The 24,197-nt window shown below is 31.8% G+C and overlaps 1 protein-coding gene across 2 annotated transcripts; it reads right to left on the minus strand.

Annotated features, from left to right (window-relative positions):
* Positions 1 to 17,216: 17,216 nt before the first annotated feature.
* LOC130166658 (uncharacterized) lies at positions 17,217 to 21,181 on the minus strand. 2 transcript variants are annotated; one of them, XM_056372354.1, is made up of 6 exons: positions 21,136 to 21,181; positions 20,569 to 20,976; positions 20,294 to 20,437; positions 20,134 to 20,195; positions 19,918 to 20,050; positions 17,217 to 17,358 (listed from the first exon to the last, which is right to left on the minus strand). In XM_056372354.1, exons 1-5 carry the CDS (start codon positions 21,170 to 21,172, stop codon positions 19,931 to 19,933), a joined length of 771 nt encoding a protein of 256 aa, XP_056228329.1. In that variant the 5' UTR covers positions 21,173 to 21,181; the 3' UTR covers positions 17,217 to 17,358; positions 19,918 to 19,930. The 2 variants fall into 2 exon arrangements, with proteins under 2 accessions (XP_056228329.1, XP_056228328.1); XM_056372353.1 differs by lacking the exon at positions 17,217 to 17,358 and having other exon boundaries at positions 19,528 to 20,050.
* Positions 21,182 to 24,197: the final 3,016 nt, after the last annotated feature.

Raw genomic sequence — 24,197 nt, forward strand, 5'->3', positions numbered from 1 at the left:
GCCTTACTATACCATGACGTTTTTATGACTTTTTATGCCCTACTATACTATGACGTTTTTATGACTTTTTATGCCTTACTATACTATGACGTTTTTTATGACTTTTTACGTCTTACTATACTATGACTTTTTATGCCTTACTGTACCATGACGTTTTTATGACTTTTTATGCCCTACTATGCTATGACGTTTTTATGACTTTTTATGCCTTACTATAAACATGAGTTTTTATGCCTTACTATAGTATGACTTTTTATGCCTTACTATACTATGACGTTTTTATGACTTTTTATGCCTTTCCACACTATGACTTTTTATGCCTTACTATACCATGACGTTTTTATGACTTTTTATGCCCTACTATACTATGACGTTTTTATGACTTTTTATGCCTTACTATACTATGACGTTTTTTATGACTTTTTACGTCTTACTATACTATGACTTTTTATGCCTTACTGTACCATGACGTTTTTATGACTTTTTATGCCCTACTATGCTATGACGTTTTTATGACTTTTTATGCCTTACTATAAACATGAGTTTTTATGCCTTACTATAGTATGACTTTTTATGCCTTACTATACTATGACGTTTTTATGACTTTTTATGCCTTTCCACACTGTGACTTTTTATGCCTTACTATACCATGACGTTTTTATGACTTTTTATGCCCTACTATGCTATGACGTTTTTATGACTTTTTATGCCTTACTATAAACATGAGTTTTTATGCCTTACTATACTATGACGTTTTTTATGACTTTTTACGTCTTACTATACTATGACTTTTTATGCCTTACTGTACCATGACGTTTTTATGACTTTTTATGCCCTACTATGCTATGACGTTTTTATGACTTTTTATGCCTTACTATAAACATGAGTTTTTATGCCTTACTATAGTATGACTTTTTATGCCTTACTATACTATGACGTTTTTATGACTTTTTATGCCTTTCCATACTATGACTTTTTATGCCTTACTATATTATGTCGTTTTTTTTTACTTTTTATGCCTTACTATACTATGACGTTTTTATGACTTTCTGTGCTTTAGTATACTATAACGTTTAATGCCTTTCCATACTATGACTTTTTATGCCTTACTATATTATGTCGTTTTCATGACATTTTATGCCTTACTATACCATGACGTTTTTGAGTTTTTATGCCTTTCCATACTATGACTTTTTATGCCTTTCCATACTATGACTTTTTATGCCTTACTATATTATGTCGTTTTTTTTACTTTTTATGCCTTAGTATACTATAACGTTTTATGCCTTTCCATACTATGACTTTTTATGCCTTTCCATACTATGACTTTTTATGCCTTACTATATTATGTCGTTTTTTTTACTTTTTATGCCTTAGTATACTATAACGTTTTATGCCTTTCCATACTATGACTTTTTATGCCCTACTATAATATGTCGTTTTTATGACTTTTTATGCCTTACTATACTATGATGTATTTATGACTTTTTATGCCTTTCCATACTATGACTTTTTATGCCTTACTATATTATGTCGTTTTTTTGCATTTCTATGCCTTACTATACTATGACGTTTTTATGACTTTCTATGCTTTAGTATACTATAACGTTTTATGCCTTTCCATACTATGACTTTTTATGCCTTATTATACTATGACTTTTTTATGACTTTTTATGCCTTACTATACTATGACTTTTTTATGACTTTTTATGCCTTACTATACTATGACTTTTTATACCTTACTATACTATCTTGTTTTTATGACTTTTTATGCCTTACTATTCTATGACTTTTTATGCTTTACTATACCATGAAGTTTTTTTTTACTTTTTATGCCCTACTATACTATGACGTTTTTATGACTTTTTATGCCTTTCCATACTATGACTTTTTATGCCTTACTATAATATGTCGTTTTCATGACTTTTTATGTTTTACTATACCATGACGTATTTATGAATTTTTATGACTTACTATACTATGTCGTTTTCATGACTTTTTATGCTTTACTATACTATGACATTTTTATAACTTTTTATGCCTTACTATTGTATGACTTTTATACCTTACTATATTATGACTTTTTATTCCTTACTATACCATGACGTTTTTATGACTTTTCATGCCCTAATATACTATAATGTTTTTATGACTTTTTATGCCTTACTATACTATTACTTTTTATGCCTTACTATACTATGACGTTTTTATACCATACTATACTATGACCTTTTTATGCCTTATTATACTATCATTTTTTATAGCTTACTATAAAAATATGTATGACTTTTCATGCCTTACTATACGATAACTTTTTGTACCTTACTATACTATCTCGTTTTTATGACTTTTATACCTTAATATACCAGGACGTTTTTATGACTTTTTATCCCTTACTATACAATGACGTTTTCATAACTTTTTATGCCTTACTATAATATGACTTTTTATGCCTTACTATAATATGACTTTTTATGCCTTATTATACTATGACTTTTTATGCCTTACTATACTGCGACGTTTTTATGACTTTTTATGCCTAACTATACTATGACTTTTTATGACTTATTATACTATGATGTTTTTATGACTTTTTATGCCTTACTATACTATGAAGTTTTTATGACTTTTTATGCTTTACTATACTATGACGTTTTTATGACTTTTTATGCCTTAGTATACTATGACTTTTTATACCTTACTATACTATGTCGTTTCCATGATTTTTTATTCCTTACTATACTATGACGTTTTTATGACTTTTTATGCTTACTATACTATTACTTTTTATGCCTTACTATATTATGTCGGGTTTTTTTACTTTTTATGCCTTACTATACTATGATGTTTTTATGACTTTTTATGCCTCACTATATTATGACGTTTTTTATGACTTTTTATGTCTTACTATACTATGACTTTTTATGCCTTACTATACCATGACGTTTTTATGACTTTTTATGCCTTACTATACAATGACGTTATCATAGCTTTTTATGCCTTACTGTAATATGACTTTTTATGCCTTACTATACTATGACTTTTTATGCCTTACAATACTGTGACGTTTTTATGACTTTTTATGCCTTACTATACTATGAAGTTTTTTATGACTTTTTATGTCTTACTATACTATGACTTTTTATGCCTTACTATACCATGACGTTTTTATGACTTTTTATGCCTTACTATACAATGACGTTATCATAACTTTTTATGCCTTACTATAATATGACTTTTTATGCCTTACTATACTATGACTTTTTATGCTTTACTATACTATGACGTTTTTATGACTTTTTATGCCTTAGTATACTATGACTTTTTATACCTTACTATTTTATGTCATTTCCATGATTTTTTATTCCTTACTATACTATGACGTTTTTATGACTTTTTATGCCTTACTATATTATGTCGGTTTTTTTTACTTTTTATGCCTTACTATACTATGATGTTTTTATGACTTTTTATGCCTTACTATACTATGACGTTTTTTATGACTTTTTATGTCTTACTATACTATGACTTTTTATGCCTTACTATACCATGATGTTTTTATGACTTTTTATGCCTTACTATACTATGACGTTTTTTATGACTTTTTATGTCTTACTATACTATGACTTTTTATGCCTTACTATACCATGATGTTTTTATGACTTTTTATGCCTTACTATACAATGACGTTATCATAACTTTTTATGCCTTACTATAATATGACTTTTTATGCCTTACTATACTATGAAGTTTTTATGACTTTTTATGCTTTACTATACTATGACGTTTTTATGACTTTTTATGCCTTAGTATACTATGACTTTTTATACCTTACTATACTATGTCATTTCCATGATTTTTTATTCCTTACTATACTATGACGTTTTTATGACTTTTTATGCCTTACTATATTATGTCGTTTTTTTTTACTTTTTATGCCTTACTATACTATGATGTTTTTATGACTTTTTATGCCTTACTATACTATGACGTTTTTTATGACTTTTTATGTCTTACTATACTATGACTTTTTATGCCTTACTATACCATGACGTTTTTATGACTTTTTATGCCTTACTATACAATGACGTTATCATAACTTTTTATGCCTTACTATAATATGACTTTTTATGCCTTACTATACTATGACTTTTTATGCCTTACAATACTGTGACGTTTTTATGACTTTTTATGCCTTACTATACTATGAAGTTTTTATGACTTTTTATGCTTTACTATACTATGACGTTTTTATGACTTTTTATGCCTTAGTATACTATGACTTTTTATACCTTACTATATTATGTCATTTCCATGATTTTTCATTCCTTACTATACTATGACGTTTTTATGACTTTTTATGCCTTACTATATTATGTCGGTTTTTTTTACTTTTTATGCCTTACTATACTATGATGTTTTTATGACTTTTTATGCCTTACTATACTATGACGTTTTTTATGACTTTTTATGTCTTACTATACTATGACTTTTTATGCCTTACTATACCATGATGTTTTTATGACTTTTTATGCCTTACTATACAATGACGTTATCATAACTTTTTATGCCTTACTATAATATGACTTTTTTGCCTTACTATACTATGAAGTTTTTATGACTTTTTATGCTTTACTATACTATGACGTTTTTATGACTTTTTATGCCTTAGTATACTATGACTTTTTATACCTTACTATACTATGTCATTTCCATGATTTTTTATTCCTTACTATACTATGACGTTTTTATGACTTTTTATGCCTTACTATATTATGTCGTTTTTTTTTACTTTTTATGCCTTACTATACTATGATGTTTTTATGACTTTTTATGCCTTACTATACTATGACGTTTTTTATGACTTTTTATGTCTTACTATACTATGACTTTTTATGCCTTACTATACCATGACGTTTTTATGACTTTTTATGCCTTACTATACAATGACGTTATCATAACTTTTTATGCCTTACTATAATATGACTTTTTATGCCTTACTATACTATGAAGTTTTTATGACTTTTTATGCTTTACTATAGTATGACGTTTTTATGACTTTTTATGCCTTAGTATACTATGACTTTTTATACCTTACTATACTATGTCATTTCCATGATTTTTTATTCCTTACTATACTATGACGTTTTTATGACTTTTTATGCCTTACTATATTATGTCGGTTTTTTTTACTTTTTATGCCTTACTATACTATGATGTTTTTATGACTTTTTATGCCTTACTATACTATGACGTTTTTTATGACTTTTTATGTCTTACTATACTATGACTTTTTATGCCTTACTATACTGTGACGTTTTTATGACTTTTTATGCCTTACTATACAATGACGTTATCATAACTTTTTATGCCTTACTATAATATGACTTTTTATGCCTTACTATACTATGACTTTTTATGCCTTACAATACTGTGACGTTTTTATGACTTTTTATGCCTTACTATACTATGAAGTTTTTATGACTTTTTATGCTTTACTATACTATGACGTTTTTATGACTTTTTATGCCTTAGTATACTATGACTTTTTATACCTTACTATATTATGTCATTTCCATGATTTTTCATTCCTTACTATACTATGACGTTTTTATGACTTTTTATGCCTTACTATATTATGTCGGTTTTTTTTACTTTTTATGCCTTACTATACTATGATGTTTTTATGACTTTTTATGCCTTACTATACTATGACGTTTTTTATGACTTTTTATGTCTTACTATACTATGACTTTTTATGCCTTACTATACCATGATGTTTTTATGACTTTTTATGCCTTACTATACAATGACGTTATCATAACTTTTTATGCCTTACTATAATATGACTTTTTTGCCTTACTATACTATGAAGTTTTTATGACTTTTTATGCTTTACTATACTATGACGTTTTTATGACTTTTTATGCCTTAGTATACTATGACTTTTTATACCTTACTATACTATGTCATTTCCATGATTTTTTATTCCTTACTATACTATGACGTTTTTATGACTTTTTATGCCTTACTATATTATGTCGTTTTTTTTTACTTTTTATGCCTTACTATACTATGATGTTTTTATGACTTTTTATGCCTTACTATACTATGACGTTTTTTATGACTTTTTATGTCTTACTATACTATGACTTTTTATGCCTTACTATACCATGACGTTTTTATGACTTTTTATGCCTTACTATACAATGACGTTATCATAACTTTTTATGCCTTACTATAATATGACTTTTTATGCCTTACTATACTATGACTTTTTATGCCTTACTATACTGTGACGTTTTTATGACTTTTTATGCCTTACTATACTATGACTTTTTATGCCTTACTATACTGTGACGTTTTTATGACTTTTTATGTCTTACTATACTATGAATTTTTTATTACTTTTTATGCCTTGCTATAGTATTTCATTTTTATGACTTTTTATTCCTTGCGATACTATGACTTTTTATGCCTTACTATACTATGACGTTTTCATGACTTTTTATGCCTTACTATACTATGTCTTTTTATGCCTTACTATACTATGATGTTTTTATGACTTTTTATGCCTTACTATAATATGACTTTTTATGCCTAACTATACTATGACCTTTTTATGCCTTACTATACTATTACTTTTTTATGCTTTACTGTACTATGACATTTTTATTACTTTTTATGCCTTTTATTCTATGACATTTTGACTTTATATGCCTTACTATACTATGATGTGTTATGCTTTTTCTATATTATGACATTTTTATGCCTTTCTCCAATATGAATTTTTTTGCCTTACTTTACTGTGATGTTTTTAATCTTTACTGCACTATTTCCTTCTTTTTTTTTTTAACCTTTTTTGCCATACCATACTAATATGTTTTTATGCTTTACTATACTATGACGTTTTTATAACTTTTTATGCCCTTCTATGCTATGAGTTATTATACTTTACTATACTATGATTCTTTTGTGCTTTACTATTCTTTGACGTTTTCATTACTTAATATACCATGATATTTTCATGACGTTTTTTATGTCTGAATATAGTACGAGGTTTTTATGACTTAGTATACTCTGAGCTTTTTTGCCTTACAATACTGTGATATTTTTAAGCCTTACTCTTCTATGATGTTTCTATAACTTAATATAAAAAGCTCAAACATAAATTGTCTGTCATAGCAAACCATGACTACTGTCACTTTTTTGCCTTACTATACTACAGGTTATAATGCCTTACTATACTATAGGTTTTTATGCCTTACTACACTGTCATGTTATTATGCCTTACTATAATATGGCGTTTTTCATGACTTTTTATGACTATGACTTTCTATGCCTTACTATATGTTGGTGTTTTTATGACTTACTATACTATGACATTTCTTGCCTTACTATAATATGACTTTTTTATGCCTTACAATTGTCAGGTTTTGTAGTCATAAGGAACACAAATGCAGACCTTCCAAGAGTAGGTGAAATCAGTGATTTATTAAGTGAAGGAAAAACAGAAACTTACAAAAACCAAGAATTCAAAACAGAAAATCCAATAACGCAAGAAAACACTAGAGAACAACAAACAGGAACACTATAGCAAACAGGGGTACCACTGGAGAAAACAGGAAAACAGCAAGAACTGACAAAGGGGAGCAGAAGACTAAATAGGGAGGCAAGGTTAACTGAACACAGGTGAAACACATTAGGTTGGGGCAGACAATTAAACTGGAGGGAAACAAGGACAGGAAGTAAAAACAACAAGACGCACAAGGAAATCTACTTCAAAATAAAACAGGAAATGACCAAACGAATCATGTCCAAACATAATGCAAAAGCTCAAACATAAATTTTTTGTCTCAGTAAACCATGACAGAACCCCCCCACACACACCCCATCCCACCCATCCCGTATAACACTGACTCGGGTGAGTGGAGAGGGTCCGGAGGAGGGATCCAGGTAGAAGTGGATTAGGAGGAGAGGAATGTGACAAGGGAAGCTGAGGATCACAGGGGCAAAGCAAAAGACCACCAACTGATGGCTCAGGGGCGAAACAAGGGTTGAGGAACAGGGTAGAGGACAGAGCCCGGGCAGACAGACTGGGTAACTCAGGAGGATGGCCTGGAGGCCAGACAGATGGATGGATCTGCTCTGGAGGACGTCGGCAAAGACTGTGTTTCCCCAAAAGGTGCTGGGGAATACTCGGCCTCGCCAGAGGTCAAGCTGAAGGCTGACGGCACAGACCGGTACTCTCCGGAGGTTGAGAAGGTGGCATAATCCACAGGCAGAACCCTCCTGGAGAGTGAGCAGGAGGCCGGCATCACAGACAGCAACCCACTGGAGGGTGAGCAGGAGTTGGCGGGACTGGGAACTGAAGATCAGGAGGAGGAGGTGGCCGGACCAGCAACAGGTGATCAGGAGCAGGGAATGTCTAGACCACCAGGTTATGTAAATAGACACAAGGAAGGAAAGGCTGAATGAAAACAGGTGGAACACATGAGGGCAGGGCAGACAATAAAACTGGAGGAAAGCAGGACAAAAACAGGTAGTAAAATCAACAAGAGACACACAAAGAAATGTACTTCAATGTAAAACAGGAAATGACCAAACTAATTTAATCAAAACATAATACAAAAGCTCACACATAAATTGTCCGTCACGACTAAACCATGATAACTACAATAAGCCATTTTATGATTTTCAATACTATGATTTTTTTTATGTCTTACTATATAATGATGTTTTTATGAATAACTACGCTATCACTTTTAATGCCTTACTATAGTATATCATGTTTCTATGCCTTACTATACTGTGACATGTTTAGGGCTTACTATATTATGACGTTTAAATGCCTTTCAATACTAGGACTTTTTATACCTGATTATACTATGACGTTTTTATGACTTTTTATGCTTTACTATACTATGACGTTTTATGCCTTACTATACTATGTTGTTTTTATGACTTTTTATGCCTTACTATACTATTACTTTTTATGCCTTACTATACTATTACGTTTTTATACCATACTATACTATGACCTTTTTATGCCTTATTATACTATCATTTTTTATTGCTTACTATAAAAAAAATGTATGACTTTTCATGGCTTACTATACGATAACTTTTTGTACCTTATTATACTATCTCGTTTTTATGACTTTTTATGCCTTACTATACTATGACTTTTTATACCTTACTATACTATCTCGTTTTTATGACTTTTTATGCCTTACTATACTATGACTTTTTATACTTTGCTATACTGTGTAGTTTTTATGACTTTTTATGCCTAACTATACAATGATGTTTTTATGACTTTTTATGCCTTACTATACTATGATGTTTTTGTGACTTTTTATGCCTTACTATACTATGACGTTTTTTGACTTTTTATACCTTACTATACTATGTCGTTTTTATGACTTTTTATGCCTTACTATACTATGACTTTTTACGCCTTACTATACTATTACTTTTTATGCCTTACTATACCATGTCGTTTTCATGACTTTTTACGCCTTACTATACTGTGACGTTTTATGTCTTACTGTACTATGACGTTTTATGCCTTACTATACTATGACATTTTTATGACTTTTTATGCCTTACTATACTATGATTTTTTATACCTTACTATGCTATGTCGTTTTCATGACGTTTTATGCCTTACTATACTATGACGTTTTTATGACTTTTTATGCCTTAGTATACTATGACTTTTTATACCTTACTATGCTATGTCGTTTTCATGACTTTTTATGCCTTACTATACTATGACTTTTTATACCTTACTATACTATGACTTTTTATGCCTTACTATACTATGAAGTTTTATGCCTTACTGTACTATGACTTTTTATACTTTACTATACTGTGTAGTTTTTATGACTTTTTATGCCTAACTATACTATGATGTTTTTATGACTTTTTATGCCTTACTATACTATGACATTTTTATGACTTTTTATACCTTACTATACTATGTTGTTTTTATGGCTTTCTATGCCTAACTATAGTATGTCGTTTTTATGACTTTTTGTGCCTTACTATACTATGACGTTTTTATGACTTTTTATACCTTACTATACTATGTTGTTTTTATGAATTTTTATGCCTTACTATAGTATGTCGTTTTTATGACTTTTTATGCCTTACTATACTATTACTTTTTATGCCTTACTATACTATGTCGTTTTTATGGCTTTCTATGCCTAACTATAATATGTCGTTTTTATGACTTTTTGTGCCTTACTATACTATGACGTTTTATGTCTTACTGTACTATGACGTTTTATGCCTTATTATACTATGACGTTTTTATGACTTTTTATGCCTTACTATACTATGTCGTTTTCATGACTTTTTATGCCTTACTATACTATGAATTTTTTATAACTTTTTATGCCTTACTATACTATGACTTGTTATGCCTTACTATACCATGACGTTTTTATGACTTTTTATGCCTTAGAATACTGACTTTTTATGCCTTACTATACTATGATGTTTTTATGACTTTTATGCCTTACCATACTATGACTTTTTATGCCTTACTATACTATGACTTTTTTCTGACTTTTTATGCCTAACTATAGTATGTCGGTTTTCTGACTTTTTATGCCTTACTATACTATGACTTTTTTCTGACTTTTTATGCCTAACTATAGTATGTCGGTTTTCTGACTTTTTATGCCTTACTATACTATGACCTTTTTATGCCTTACTATACTATTACTTTTAAAGCCTTACGATCCCATGTCGTTTTTATGGCTTTTTATCCCTTACTATACGATGAATTTTTTATAACTTTTTATGCCTTACTATACTATGACTTTTTATGCCTTACTATACCATGACGTTTTTATGACTTTTTATGCCTTAGAATACTGACTTTTTATGCCTTACTATACTATGATGTTTTTATGACTTTTATGCCTTACCATACTATGACTTTTTATGCCTTACTATACTATGAGTTTTTTATAACTTTTTATGCCTTACTATACTATAACTTTTTATGCCTTACTATACCATGACGTTTTTATGACTTTTTATGCCTTAGAATACTGACTTTTTATGCCTTACTATACTATGATGTTTTTATGACTTTTTATGCCTTACCATACTATGACTTTTTATGCCATACTATACTATGACCTTTTTATGCCTTACTATACTATTACTTTTAAAGCCTTACGATCCCATGTCGTTTTTATGGCTTTTTATGTCTAACTATAGTATGTCGTTTTTATGACTTTTTGTGCCTTACTATACTATGATGTTTTTATGACTTTTATGCTTTACCATACTATGACTTTTTATGCCTTACTATACTATGACTTTTTTTAGGACTTTTATGCCTTACTATACTATGAAGTTTTTATGCCTTTCTATACTATTACTTATATGCCTCACTATACTATCTCATTTGTTTGACTTCTTATTCCTGACTATACTACGACATTTTCATGCCTTTCTATACTATGTACGTTTTTATACTTTACTATAATATGACGTTTTTATGCCACTATACTATTACATTCATATGCCTTAATATATTATGTCATTTTTATGACTTTATGCCTTTCTATACTGTGATGTTTTTATGCCTTACTATACTATGACATTTTTATGACTTACTATACTATGTCATTTTTAAGACTTTTTATGCATTATTATAGTATGTCATTTTTATGACATTTTATGCATTATTATAGTATGTCATTTTTATGACATTTTATGCCTTACTATACTATGACTTTTTATACCTTACTATACTATGTCGTTTTTATGACTTTTTATGCCTTACTATACTATGACTATTTATACCTTACTATACTATGTCGTTTTCATGACTTTTTATGCCTTACTATACTATGACGTTTTTATGACTTTTTATGCCTTACTATACTATGACTATTTATACCTTACTATACTATGTCGTTTTCATGACTTTTTATGCTTTACTATACTATGACTTTTTATGTCTTACTATACTATGTCTTTTTATACCTTGCTATACTATGAATTTTTTAAGACTTTTTATGCCTTACTATACTATTACTTTTTATGCCTTACTATACTATGTCGTCTTTATGACTTTTTATGCCTTAATATACTCACTTTTTATGCCTTACTATACTATATCTTTTTATGCTTTACTATACAATAACATTTTTATGACTTTTTATGCCTTACTATACCAAAATGATTTTATGACTTTTTATGCCTTATTATACTATGTCGTTTTTATGACTTTTTATGCCTTACTATACTATAACTTTTTATGCCTTACTATACTATAACATTTTTACGACTTTTTATGCCTTCTTATACCATGATGTTTTTATGACTTTTTATGCCTTACTATATTATGTCGTTTTTATGACTTTTTATGCCTTACTATATTATGTCGTTTTTATGACTTTTTATGCCTTACTATACTATGTCATTTTTTGACTTTTTATGCCATACTTTGCTATGACGTTTTTATGCCTTGCTATACTATGAAGTTTTTATGCCTTTCTATACTATTAGTTATATGCCTCACTATACTATGTCATTTGTTTGACTTTTTATTCCTTACTATACTATGACATTTTCATGCCTTTCTATACTATGTACGTTTTTATACTTTACTATACTATGACGTTTTTATGCCACTATACTATTACATTCATATGCCTTAATATATTATGTCATTTTTATGACTTTATGCCTTTCTATACTGTGATGTATTTATGCCTTAATATACTATGATGTTTTTAAGCATTACTAAACTATGTCGTTTCTATGAATTTTTTTGACTTTTTATTCCTTACTATACTATGATGTTTTTATGACTTGATGCCTTACTATACTATGTTATTATGCCTTATTATTCAATGTCATTTTTATCACTTCTTAGGCCTTACCATATTATAACGTTTTTATGCCTTACTATACTATAATGTTTTTATGACATTTTCATGCTTCACTATACCATGTCATTTTTTTTTTACTTTTTATGCCTTACTATACTATGACGTTTTTATGCCTTAGTATATTATGGCGTGTATATTCCTTTCTCTATTATGACTCTATTTGTTTTAATATATGTTTTTACGCCTTAGCATACTATTACTTTTTTATGACTTATTATGGCTCACTATATTATGTCAATTTTTGACTTTTTATGCCTTATATACCAAGTTGTTTTTATCAATTTATGCCTTACTATATTATAATTTTATGCCTTACCATACTATGCCTTTTTTCATGCCTTACTATTCTATGACGTTTTTATAAGGTAATATACCATGATGTTTTCATGACGTCTTTTTATGTCTCAATATAGTATGACGTTTTAATGCCTTTCTCTACTATGACTTTTTATGCCTTACTATAGTATGTAGTTTTTATGACGTTTTATGCCTTACTATACTATTACGTTTTAATGACTTTTTATGCTTTACTATGTTATGACTTTTTATGTCTTACTATACTATTTTATTTTTTATACCTTGCTATACTATGTCGTTTTTATGACTTTTTATGCCTAAATATAGTATGTCGTTTTTATGACTTTTTATGCCTTGCTATACTATGACTTTTTATGCCTTACTATACTATGCCGTCTTTATGACTTTTTATGCCTTACTATACTGACTTTTTATGCCTTACTATACTATGTCGTTTTTATGACTTTTTATGCCTTGCTATACTATGATTTTTTATGCCTTACTATACTATGTCGTCTTTATGACTTTTTATGCCTTACTATACTATAACAGTTTTATGACTTTTTATGCCTTACTATACTATAACAGTTTTATGACTTTTTATGCCTTACTATACCATGATGTTTTTATGACTTTTTATGCCTTACTATACTATGTCGTTTTTATGACTTTTTATGCCTTACTATACTATAACTTTTTATGCCTTACTATACTATAATGTTTTTATGACATTTTCATGCTACTATACCATGTCATTTTTTAAAAACGTTTTATGCCTTACTATACTATGACGTTTTTATGCCTTAGTATATTATGGCGTGTATATTCCTTTCTCTACTATTACTTTATTTGTTTTAATACATGTTTTTACGCCTTAGCATACTATTACGTTTTTATGACTTATTATGGCTCACTATATTATGTAAATTTTTGACTTTTTATGCCTTATATACTATGTCGTTTTTATCAATTTATGCCTTACTATATTATATTTTTATGCCTTACCATACTATGCCTTTTTTCATGCTTTACTATTCTATGACGTTTTTATAAGGTAATATACCATGATGTTTTCACAACGTTTTTTATGTCTCAATATAGTATGACATTTTTATGCCTTTATCTACTATGATGTTTTTATGACTTTTCATACCTTTCTATACTATGACGTTTTTAAGCCTTACTGTACAATGTTGTTTTTATGACTTTTTATGCCTTACTATACTATGACGTTCATATGCCTTACTTTATTATGTCATTTTTATGACCTTGTGCCTTTCTATTCTGTGACGTTTTTGCGCTTTAATATACTATGATGTTTTTAGGCCTTACTAAACTATGTAGTTTTTAGGACTTTTCCTGCTTTACTATACTATGATGTTTTCAAACCTTACTAAACTGTATCGTTTTTATGACTTTTTATGCTTTACTATACTATGACGTTTTTATGGCTTTTTTTTACCTCATTATACTATTACGTTTTTATGGCTTTCTGTACTATGACAGTTTTGTACGTTACTTTACTATGTTATTTTATAAGTTTTCATTCTTTCTTATACTATGATGTTGATATACCTTACTGTACTATGATGTTCATATGTCTTATGACATTTTTATGCCTATACTATGTGGTTTTTATGACTTTTTATGCCTTACTATACTGTGATTTTTCTATGCCTTACTATAGCATGGCGTGTTTTTATGCCTTATTTATACTATAACGTTTTTATAACTTAATATAAAAAGCTCAAACATACATTTTCCCTCACAAATCATGAAAACTATAATAAGACATTTTATGCCTTTCTATTCTATGATTTTATATGGCTTACTATACTATGACATTTTTATGACTTACCATACTATGATTTTATTATGGGGCGGCACGATGGCAGTGGTTAGAACTATTGCCTCACAGTGAGCAGGTTCTGAGTCCAAATCCTGGGCCTGGAGTCCTCTTTGTGTGGAGTTTGCATGTTCTCCATGCAATTGTATGGGTTCTCCCTGTGTACTTTGGCTTCCTCCTGCAATCCAAAGACATGCACATCAGGTTAATTGGCAACTTTTTTATGACTACTATGACTTCTTTTTGACTTTATGACATTTTATACCATACTATACTATGGCATTTTTTAACACTTATAATACTATGACTTTTTTTTCCTTATTATACTATGACTTTTTATACCTTACTATGCAAACATCAGGGAATTGCATTACACGTTCTTTATCAGTACTTTTTGTTAGTATATATATATATATATATATATATATATATAAATAAATATATTAAAATTTTTCTCCATCATCCTTGTTAGGCCAATGCTTTGGATTTTATGACACTGGTAAGCTGGTCGGGACCAATACTGTTGAGTACTTGTACGCAATAATAGAATCCAGCAGCTGTAGTAAGTTTAGAATAATAAATTAGCACTATGTTGTTTAGTTTGGACTTGTTGGGAACAGTTTGGGGTCAAACTTCTTTAATTCCTATTTGATCTATTACTTAAATTTCAACTAGAGGCCAGGAGAGTTTCACCAGGGCTAGTGTGGCTCACTGTTCAGAGATCACACCATTTATATCTGTTCACCGGTCATTGATATTCCCAGGAAAAGAAAAATCATAAAAAATATGTGTAATAAGTAATTTGTTTAACAGTAACAATCATCAACCATCCAACCAGCCACAAGATGTTTATTTAGATATAAGGATCCAGACAAACAGAATATCTTGAATATATGAACTCACACTGTCTGCAAACAAATCACACACAAAGTGCAACCATATCAGGGGCAGTTTCTCACTGTGGGTTTGCTGTTAGCTGGTCTTACTTGTAATTGTATCAGACTACTGGTGAATGATACACAGACTGGTGGCTAACTAACAAAAACAGGAAATGGCTTATAAACAGCTTTCGTGTCTTGTTATAGAAATCATCACCATCGAACATCACTATCATTATGAAATGTTACAGATCGATTTCAAGTCAAAAATCTGAACCTGAAGTTAAATTGTAATCAACAACATCAAACAGGTTTTATAGACGTTAAATTGTATCTGATAAATTTTTTAATTGTTATTTTGGTGGTGGAGGAAAATAAAACACACAAGCTGCATCTATTCTGTGAAGAAAAATAGATGAAGGAAGGAATTCAGTCACTGTAAATATTTTTCCATTAATTAATTCATCCACACTGTGGTTCATGCCACCAACAATGGGGTTAGAAAATAATCTGAAACAGTGGGAGCAGAGGTTACCTTAACTAGTAAACCTGATGTATAACCTCTGTGTGCACAAATTGATTAACCAATATAATGTAACAATAATGAAATAGTTCCCAATTGTGTAACAATAACTATCTATTTACACAGAGATTATTTTTGAAAAAGGTTTACAGGTAAAATGTTAATATCTCTAAAATAAGATTTGTTCACAGATTAAAATATTATCTTGACATGTTAGCATTGTATTTACTATATGTACGAAGGGTAACAATCACATCATGATAGCAGTTATGCAAAGAATAAGTCTTTGTCACCATTTCCTTTACAAACTAATTGCACTCATTGCTTCACAAACTGCTCAATGATAAAGCAAAACAGCATACAGTACATTACTACTAATCAATTCATTTTACAATTTCTTGTTTAATTGTTAGGCTCAATACATGCTAAAAGGATTTATGGCAGAATAGGTGCTGAAATCTGAATCCAGGGTTTTCTTCTTCTTTGGTCTCTGTGATTCCTTATGGATTTCCAGTCCATTTGTTGTTTAGAACAATTATCAAGATCACAGTTTTACACTATGGTTGGCTCTAATTTACTGCCAAACATTTGTGTGTCGTAACCACAAAAAAACAAGACAATACACATCAATACATGTTTTTAGTTGCATTGCTGTAGAGTGGACTTCATCATCACCTATCATTTCCACAGTAGTAGAGACTCTCATCAGAATCAGTGATGTTTGTGATCAGCAGGTCATAGGATTCAGAGGACTGGTTTCTCACCAAATGAAAGAAGAAAGAAGAGAAGGCTGGTTCTCATGAGAACAAAGAGTGACGTTGTCTCCGGGTTTGACTGTCGCCTCCAAAACTGATCCAGAAATCCAACCATGGCTGCAAGAAACAACCCCTGCAGAAAAATAAATAAATAAGAAAAAATCAAAAAAAAATCAAAAAAGCAGGTTTAAATGTGGCCCGTATTACAGCTTTCCACATTACAACACATGCAAGTTACTGGTCAACAGAACAACAATGAGCACATGATTTCACAGTCAAAATGAGAGCAAACAATTATAATGAAATTTCTAATACTGTATGTTAGAAGAATTACTGAAGAGAACAACTAGAAGATCATGCCCGTCCATGTGTGATAATGACTTGGACTTGAAAGACAGCTTAACATGTCTGACTCATGGATGTCAAGACCTGAGCAGACTTTGCCATCAAAGGAAACATAAGTGGTAACTGGCTCCTTGAACAGAACACTTTCTTCTGTGGTTACTTTCTACAGGTGCAATGCTAAGTCATGTTTTTGCATTGATGCAAAGATTAAACATACAATGCATTGCCAGTGAGCTTGGAAAATATAACATCAAAATCTGGGCAGCATGCGATGCAAGGAACAGCTTTGCTTGGAATATGTAAATATATACAGGTGTATTTTTTTCATAGGAAAGTATTTCTGGTCAATTTTGACTCATAACACAACAGATATAACTATAATTGTTCATTTTAACGGAAGAAAATACAAACAGTTTATTTGGGGAATTGTTGTGTTTGTGTGTGTTCATCATGAACATCTCAGTCTGATAATATTTGCCTGTTCTGTTCAACATAAGACATAAAGTAGATCAATTGTGCCTATTTAAACTAAAAATGATTTGTGCATTGTAAGTTAAATGTGGTCTAAACATAAAACATAAAATATCAAAGTAAGTATATATATTTTATTGTTATGGATGAACAGTAAGTTACTTAAACATTCTACTGGATGATGAGTAGTGTTTTTTTCAATGCTTGTTAATGAATTCAAACACGGGTCACACAACAGGACACAATAGGAAGGTTAAGGTATTACATGATTTTAGATCCAGAATCTTTTGGCCTTATCATATTGTGCCACAAAAACAAATCAAAACGAATTATACATGCTCATTGTTTTATTTTAATATAAAGCTGCAGCAAATGTAGTGAGTTTAAAATCACGTTGGCAAATTATAATCCAGTTTGGGCTCGTCTTGGTTTAACATTTCCACTAGAGGTCAGGAGAGTTTTCTCTGGAGCTAGTGTGGCTGACTGCACAGAGATTACCCCATCTATCGTTGTGAACAAGTGAAAATTTATATTTTAATCTACCCACAAAAAAGTCAACTAGATGTGTGTTGTCCAGATAAAGTGATGCAACGCAACCACACATCACTCACAATTTGGGTATGAAACCACATTAACACTCAGTATGTGTATGTAAACAGTGCAGCTGGTGTGACTGAATTCACAAAGTTATGTTGTGGTCACTGATATGATGCAGCCGGAAAAACACTCTACCTCCAAACGTAGCTGTGGTGCCTACAGAGCTGCTTATATTCTGGCTTTGTTATATATGCTTTAACATCACCCTGCACCCTGTGCACACTTTCTGAAGTAGACTGATTTAGGGAGGAAAAAAACTATACAAGACATATGTTTTGATTTGTGTGTTTGTGTGTGTGTGTGTGTGTGTGTGTGTGTGTGTGTGTGTGTGTGTGTGTGTGTGCATGCGTGCGTGTGTGTGTCTCTTTGAGGTATGATCTTATGATCGGTGTTCACAATGTATATGGGGAATGGAACTGTGCTTCAATCTGCAGGTTCATCTGCTTTGCAGTCCTATAAGGGTCTGTTTGTCATTGTGGGTTTCCTGTGAACTTTGCTCATCAAAAAGTGCTACAATAATGTCTGGTAACTTCTCAGAAAAGATGTCGCAGCGGCATTTGTAAATAAATAAGATAAACTGTAGATAGCTTGGTTTTTGCCCTGTCCTAAATACACAATAATTTCCTTGAGTTTTATTCTCTGTAGCAGAATCAGTCCCAACATAGCAAATACTTGGTGTTGTATCAAACACTGCTGATGACGGGTCGGGGCTGATGGCGAACTTGAGATAAAAACAGGAAATTGCTTGAAAACAGCTTTCGTGTCTTGTTACAGACAAGCAGCCGGCCCTGACCTTTACAAAATATTACAGATCGATTTCAATCTGTAAAAAAAAGTGAGTCTGAAACAAATTGTTATCAGCAACAACAGACAAGCCTTTCTATCTGGAGGTTTTTTATTTATTTATTTCTTCAGCTTATCAATTTTTAATCTGTTATTTAAGTGGTGTAAGGAAATAAAATACACAGGATGCATCTATTCTTTTCAGAATGGCTGAATTAAAATACACTACATTAGTATACACTTATTGCCACTAAGTCCAAAACAACCCGACACAATGAAAAACAGTTTTATATGGAAAAAGACAAAAGTTTCATATAATCTCTTTGATTCTTAATTTTCACTTAAAAAAAAAACAACCTGTATTTCATCATATGATGATGATGATGATGATTGTTGCTCAGCTTTAAAAGGGAAAGCTAAATGACGGAATGGTGTACATGTGTCCCTACAAAATTATTTATATAACTCAATATCATCATACAATTTATTGGATTACATTTTTAGGTCCTCTACACCCTAGAAGTATTGATCGCAGAATAGGTGCTGAAGTCCGAACTCTGCATTCTCTTCGTCTTTGGTCTTTGTGAAGCCTGAAGGATTTCCAGCGCAGCGTAACACATATCTTCATCCTAAGATTTAACATTTGTTGATTAAAATCATGATCATACTGATTCAATACTATGAGTCATAAAAAAAAGATGGTGGAAAATACCTGATTCAGTCGTGTTTGGCCTCCAGTGTCAGGTCTTATCTGATCAACCTGAGATTCTCTAGCTGTAGAGATAAATCATAAATCATTACAGCATGTTACACCCAATCTCATAAAATAATAAATAATGTTAGGCTTGAAAAGTGACATATGTAGAAGATACCTTTTTTCTGACAGAGTTGATGAACCACAAGCGAAGACAGGAGAGAGGAGAGAACAGCAAAGGCCGGACACAGAGTGAATAGCAGCATCCAACACAAATGACAGTCCTGATGAGTCTCATGATGTTGAGGTTCACTGGTGTTGTCTGGATCGAACACGAAGTTGTCTTAATTAGCTTCATTAAAGTCTAACCTCACAAACTTCTTGTTTTTTGTTTTTATTTCACCTCAGACTGTCACCACTATCACACTCACACATAAAACAAAGAACACTTACCACATACGATCCTTGTTGTTACATTGCCATAGTTGTAAATGTATTTGGAAGTGATTAATTCTTCATCCTCCACCTTCATCTGTCGAGTTCCACAGTAGTAGAGCCCCTCATCAGAATCAGTGATGTTCCTGATCAGCAGGTCGTAGGAGTCAGAAGAATGGATATTCAAAAATTCAAAACGAGGGAAAAGCCTCAGAGGATCATTTGGGTTTCTGATGCCATCCCCCGAATCACCTACTGTTTTAAGAACAAGAGTGGGCTGGTTCTCATGAGAACAGTTCCTGAACCACACTATGTATACTCCAGTTGACTTTTTGCAGTCACAGTACAGAGTGATGTTTCCTCCTGGTCTGACTGTCACCTCCGACACTGGTTTGGGAATCTGATCCTGACTGAAAGAAACAGCTCCTGCAATAAAAACACAGTCATAAAAGTAGCATTACAGGATTTCACAGCACAGAAAGTGCAGCTTACTAATAAACAACAATGAGTATGTAGATATAAATTATTTGTAAAATTGAACATAACTGTAATTTAATCATCAAAATTTTTTATCAAAAGAATTACCAAACAGAACGACCAGAAAAACGCGCAGCCCGTCCATGAGTGATGATGACAGAGAGCTCAAAGAGAGCGAAACACATTTTACACACAGATATCATGAACTGCTCTGACTTTTCCATTAAAGGAAGTATAAGTCGTGATTGGTCCGTCAAGCGGAACATTTTCTTCTGTGGTTGTTTTCTATTGGTTTGATGGCAAGCAATATATTGGCCATTGATGCTTCCTCCCTGAAACCTGATAACACACACAATCAAAGAAGACCCACTACACCTCGAGATTTAACAGAGGGTGTTCAAATTTACACAATAATTGTAGTCCAGTACATTTGGTGTCATCTTATTACATATGTGGAGATTCTGATGAACATAAACCAGAGGATAGGCGATCCTCTGAGGCAAGGTATGAGATAAAATACATACGTTTTTACAGTGCAGAATGAATGTCCTCCAAAGAAAAACAATATCAGCAATTGTTTCACAAAAAGCCACAAAAAACAAATATTGGTAGTATGGTTATTTGAGGTCCTGGCCACCCACTACCATATGAGAAGTATGTTTGTCTGCATTGTTTCTGATAGCATGTATCACCCCAAAAGATGCCTGCCTGGCGAGGTGAGATGATGGAAACAATGCTGCATGTAGTGTAGCTCAATACCACTGATACAAGTGTGTGCGTTTGCATGTGCATGTATACACATACTTGTGTTGATGTGGCGTGATATGTGACGCCACTTATGCTGTGTTATTTTTAAAACAAAACTTACCACATATAAGCTGTCTGAGAACAAGAGCTGCCCTTGATGACAGCAAGCATATTTCTGTGTTTGTCAAGAACTCTCAATTATTTGTTAGCTAAATTACAACATACATCTTTTACTTTGCCGTTCATGTTTTCAGGTCAGTCTGCTGTCACAAACTGTGACATCTACACAGCCCATGGGCAAATATTGTTTCCCCCCCTTTTTTTTAGCCAGCCAGCTTGTATATTAAAGTAAAATCCTCAGAAGTAATTAATTATTGATCTTAGCTCCACTTCTGAAATTAATTTTGGAAATGAATGAATCCCTTCTTTCAGAGGATCAAATCAGCTTTTCCCAGACCTACAATGACAAAGTTTTTGACCACACAAATTGGTACAATCACATACATAATTTAGAGAGAACAATGTCAACCAATAATGCTACAAAATACTAGCTTGTTTTTGTGTTATAAATTTTGGTGGTGGGACGTGAGTTTCTAATTGTTCTAATAACACCAAATAAAGGTCTGCTTGAAATCAATGTTTTCAAATATATACCTTACTTAATACCTGAATAGGGAAACATCATGGTCTTTGTTAATGTCATGTTTATGTTTTGTCAAATTTACTATAATGGCCAGATTCAAACTTGAAAATAGCATTCACACCAACATCCAAGTCATAATACTGACTGGGAAACTGTTGCCCTTGATAATTGATAAGTGATGCCCTTGCATGCTCAAAAGCCAAACAAACAATGATGCCCTTAGGTCAGCTAGAGTCATTCAGAGTAATTAAATTCAAACTTTAGTGTAACTCATCTTTACCAACTATCCCATATGAAGTGAATGTGACAATAACTACTGAAGACGTTTCCTGTTTCAAAATTTAACTGAAACCACAATCTCTCCCTAATTTTAACCCAAATATTCATGTAGCCTAAACCATACACAGAACTAAACACATAAATAGCCTAATGGCACTGTGTTTTGTTTGCTCAACCAAACACCCCCACCACCTCCCACTGACCTGTGTGATACAAGTCAATACCATGTAAGTCAGAACACACAAACAAGCATCTCCAATTCCTGAACTAGAAAAAACATTACCAGTGAACATAATTAGTGCAGAAACCATTAAGTTCTAAACCCACAGCTCTACTATTGTATCATTCAGAGAGTCTACTATAATCTAGTGATCTACATTAATGGCTTTGATTCAAATATATCCGCTGACCAAACACTGAGGCCTCACAAAACTGGGACACACAGATGACACTATTGGCCACACTCCAAACACAAATGCATTTAATGAGGCTCTGTGTTAACATAATAGACAACTGGGTATATGGATTCACAAAATTCTTGACACGAAAACATACCAAAATGATTTCATAGACATCTCTTTTGGACCTGAAAACAAATGCTGCCAAGTCCAAAGCAGCTGACTTGGCAGCTTATTTATTGAATTGGCAGCTGACTTTTGCTTACACCTGGCCTCTCTTCAATAAAGGATGGGGAAATAAAGAGAACAGGGTATCTCGTCCTATTTGCTCACTTAAGGGGAAATATCTAACTTTAAAACATTTTTGAAAAATAAGATAATTAACAGAAAGTAAAGAATTAATAGTTTTGACGTTATGTCAAAGACATATATGTACTGTGTTGCAGAGATACTACTACTACTTTGCACCTCAAGAGGCAATAGTGAGTCACTGTATCATCCAAGCTACCCTCAGTCCAACATGAGAGGATGAAAAAGTGATAAACATGAGTAGGCTAAATCTGTGTTGCAGCAGTTCTTCATGCGGCATTCCTGCACTTTTTCCTCAAGCTCAGCCACTGGTGCTGCTTCTCCAGCTGCTCTCCCTCTGCCTTGCATTCTTCAACCTCTCATGGCTCATCCTCTACTCCTGCCACTACTACAGCTTCCCTGTCTCTCTGACTGGGCAGAATGGGTGTAAAATTGTTGTCATCTGTCTAAGAATAATTAAAGAAAACAACGTACCAGTTACTTAGTCGGAATCAGAATCAAAAAACATTATTCACCAACCCATGCAGGTTTGGCAACATGTCAACAACTGCCCTATATGCTGAGGTTAGATTTATTCAAGCTAACATTAGCTCATTGTGAGGGTAAAGGTTGGAACTTGGTGTGGGTGGCCAGTGAGCCCAGTGCCTGAATATGCATGCAGCATGCTCTCATATGCACCCCGAATGACAGTACAGTACAGTACACAGAGGGTGCTGGTAAGAACTTAATGGATTTGTTGATGTCCCACCAACCCACTGATGTGAAGGCCCAGCAGAATTTGTCCCAGTATCCCC

This window comes from Seriola aureovittata, chromosome 3, assembly GCF_021018895.1.
Source record: "Seriola aureovittata isolate HTS-2021-v1 ecotype China chromosome 3, ASM2101889v1, whole genome shotgun sequence".
Taxonomy (NCBI): Eukaryota; Metazoa; Chordata; class Actinopteri; order Carangiformes; family Carangidae; genus Seriola; species Seriola aureovittata.

Bases quoted from the DNA above. Each gene is read 5' to 3' on its own strand.
- LOC130166658 (XM_056372354.1), bottom strand. From the start codon at position 21,172: ATGGACGGGCTGCGCGTTTTTCTGGTCGTTCTGTTTG. The intron at 20,977-21,135 runs GTAATTCTTTTG...TTTTTATTGCAG, and splicing joins TTTTCTGGTCGTTCTGTTTG to GAGCTGTTTCTTTCAGTCAG. The intron at 20,051-20,133 runs GTATTTTCCACC...GTTAAATCTTAG, and splicing joins GCCAAACACGACTGAATCAG to GATGAAGATATGTGTTACGC.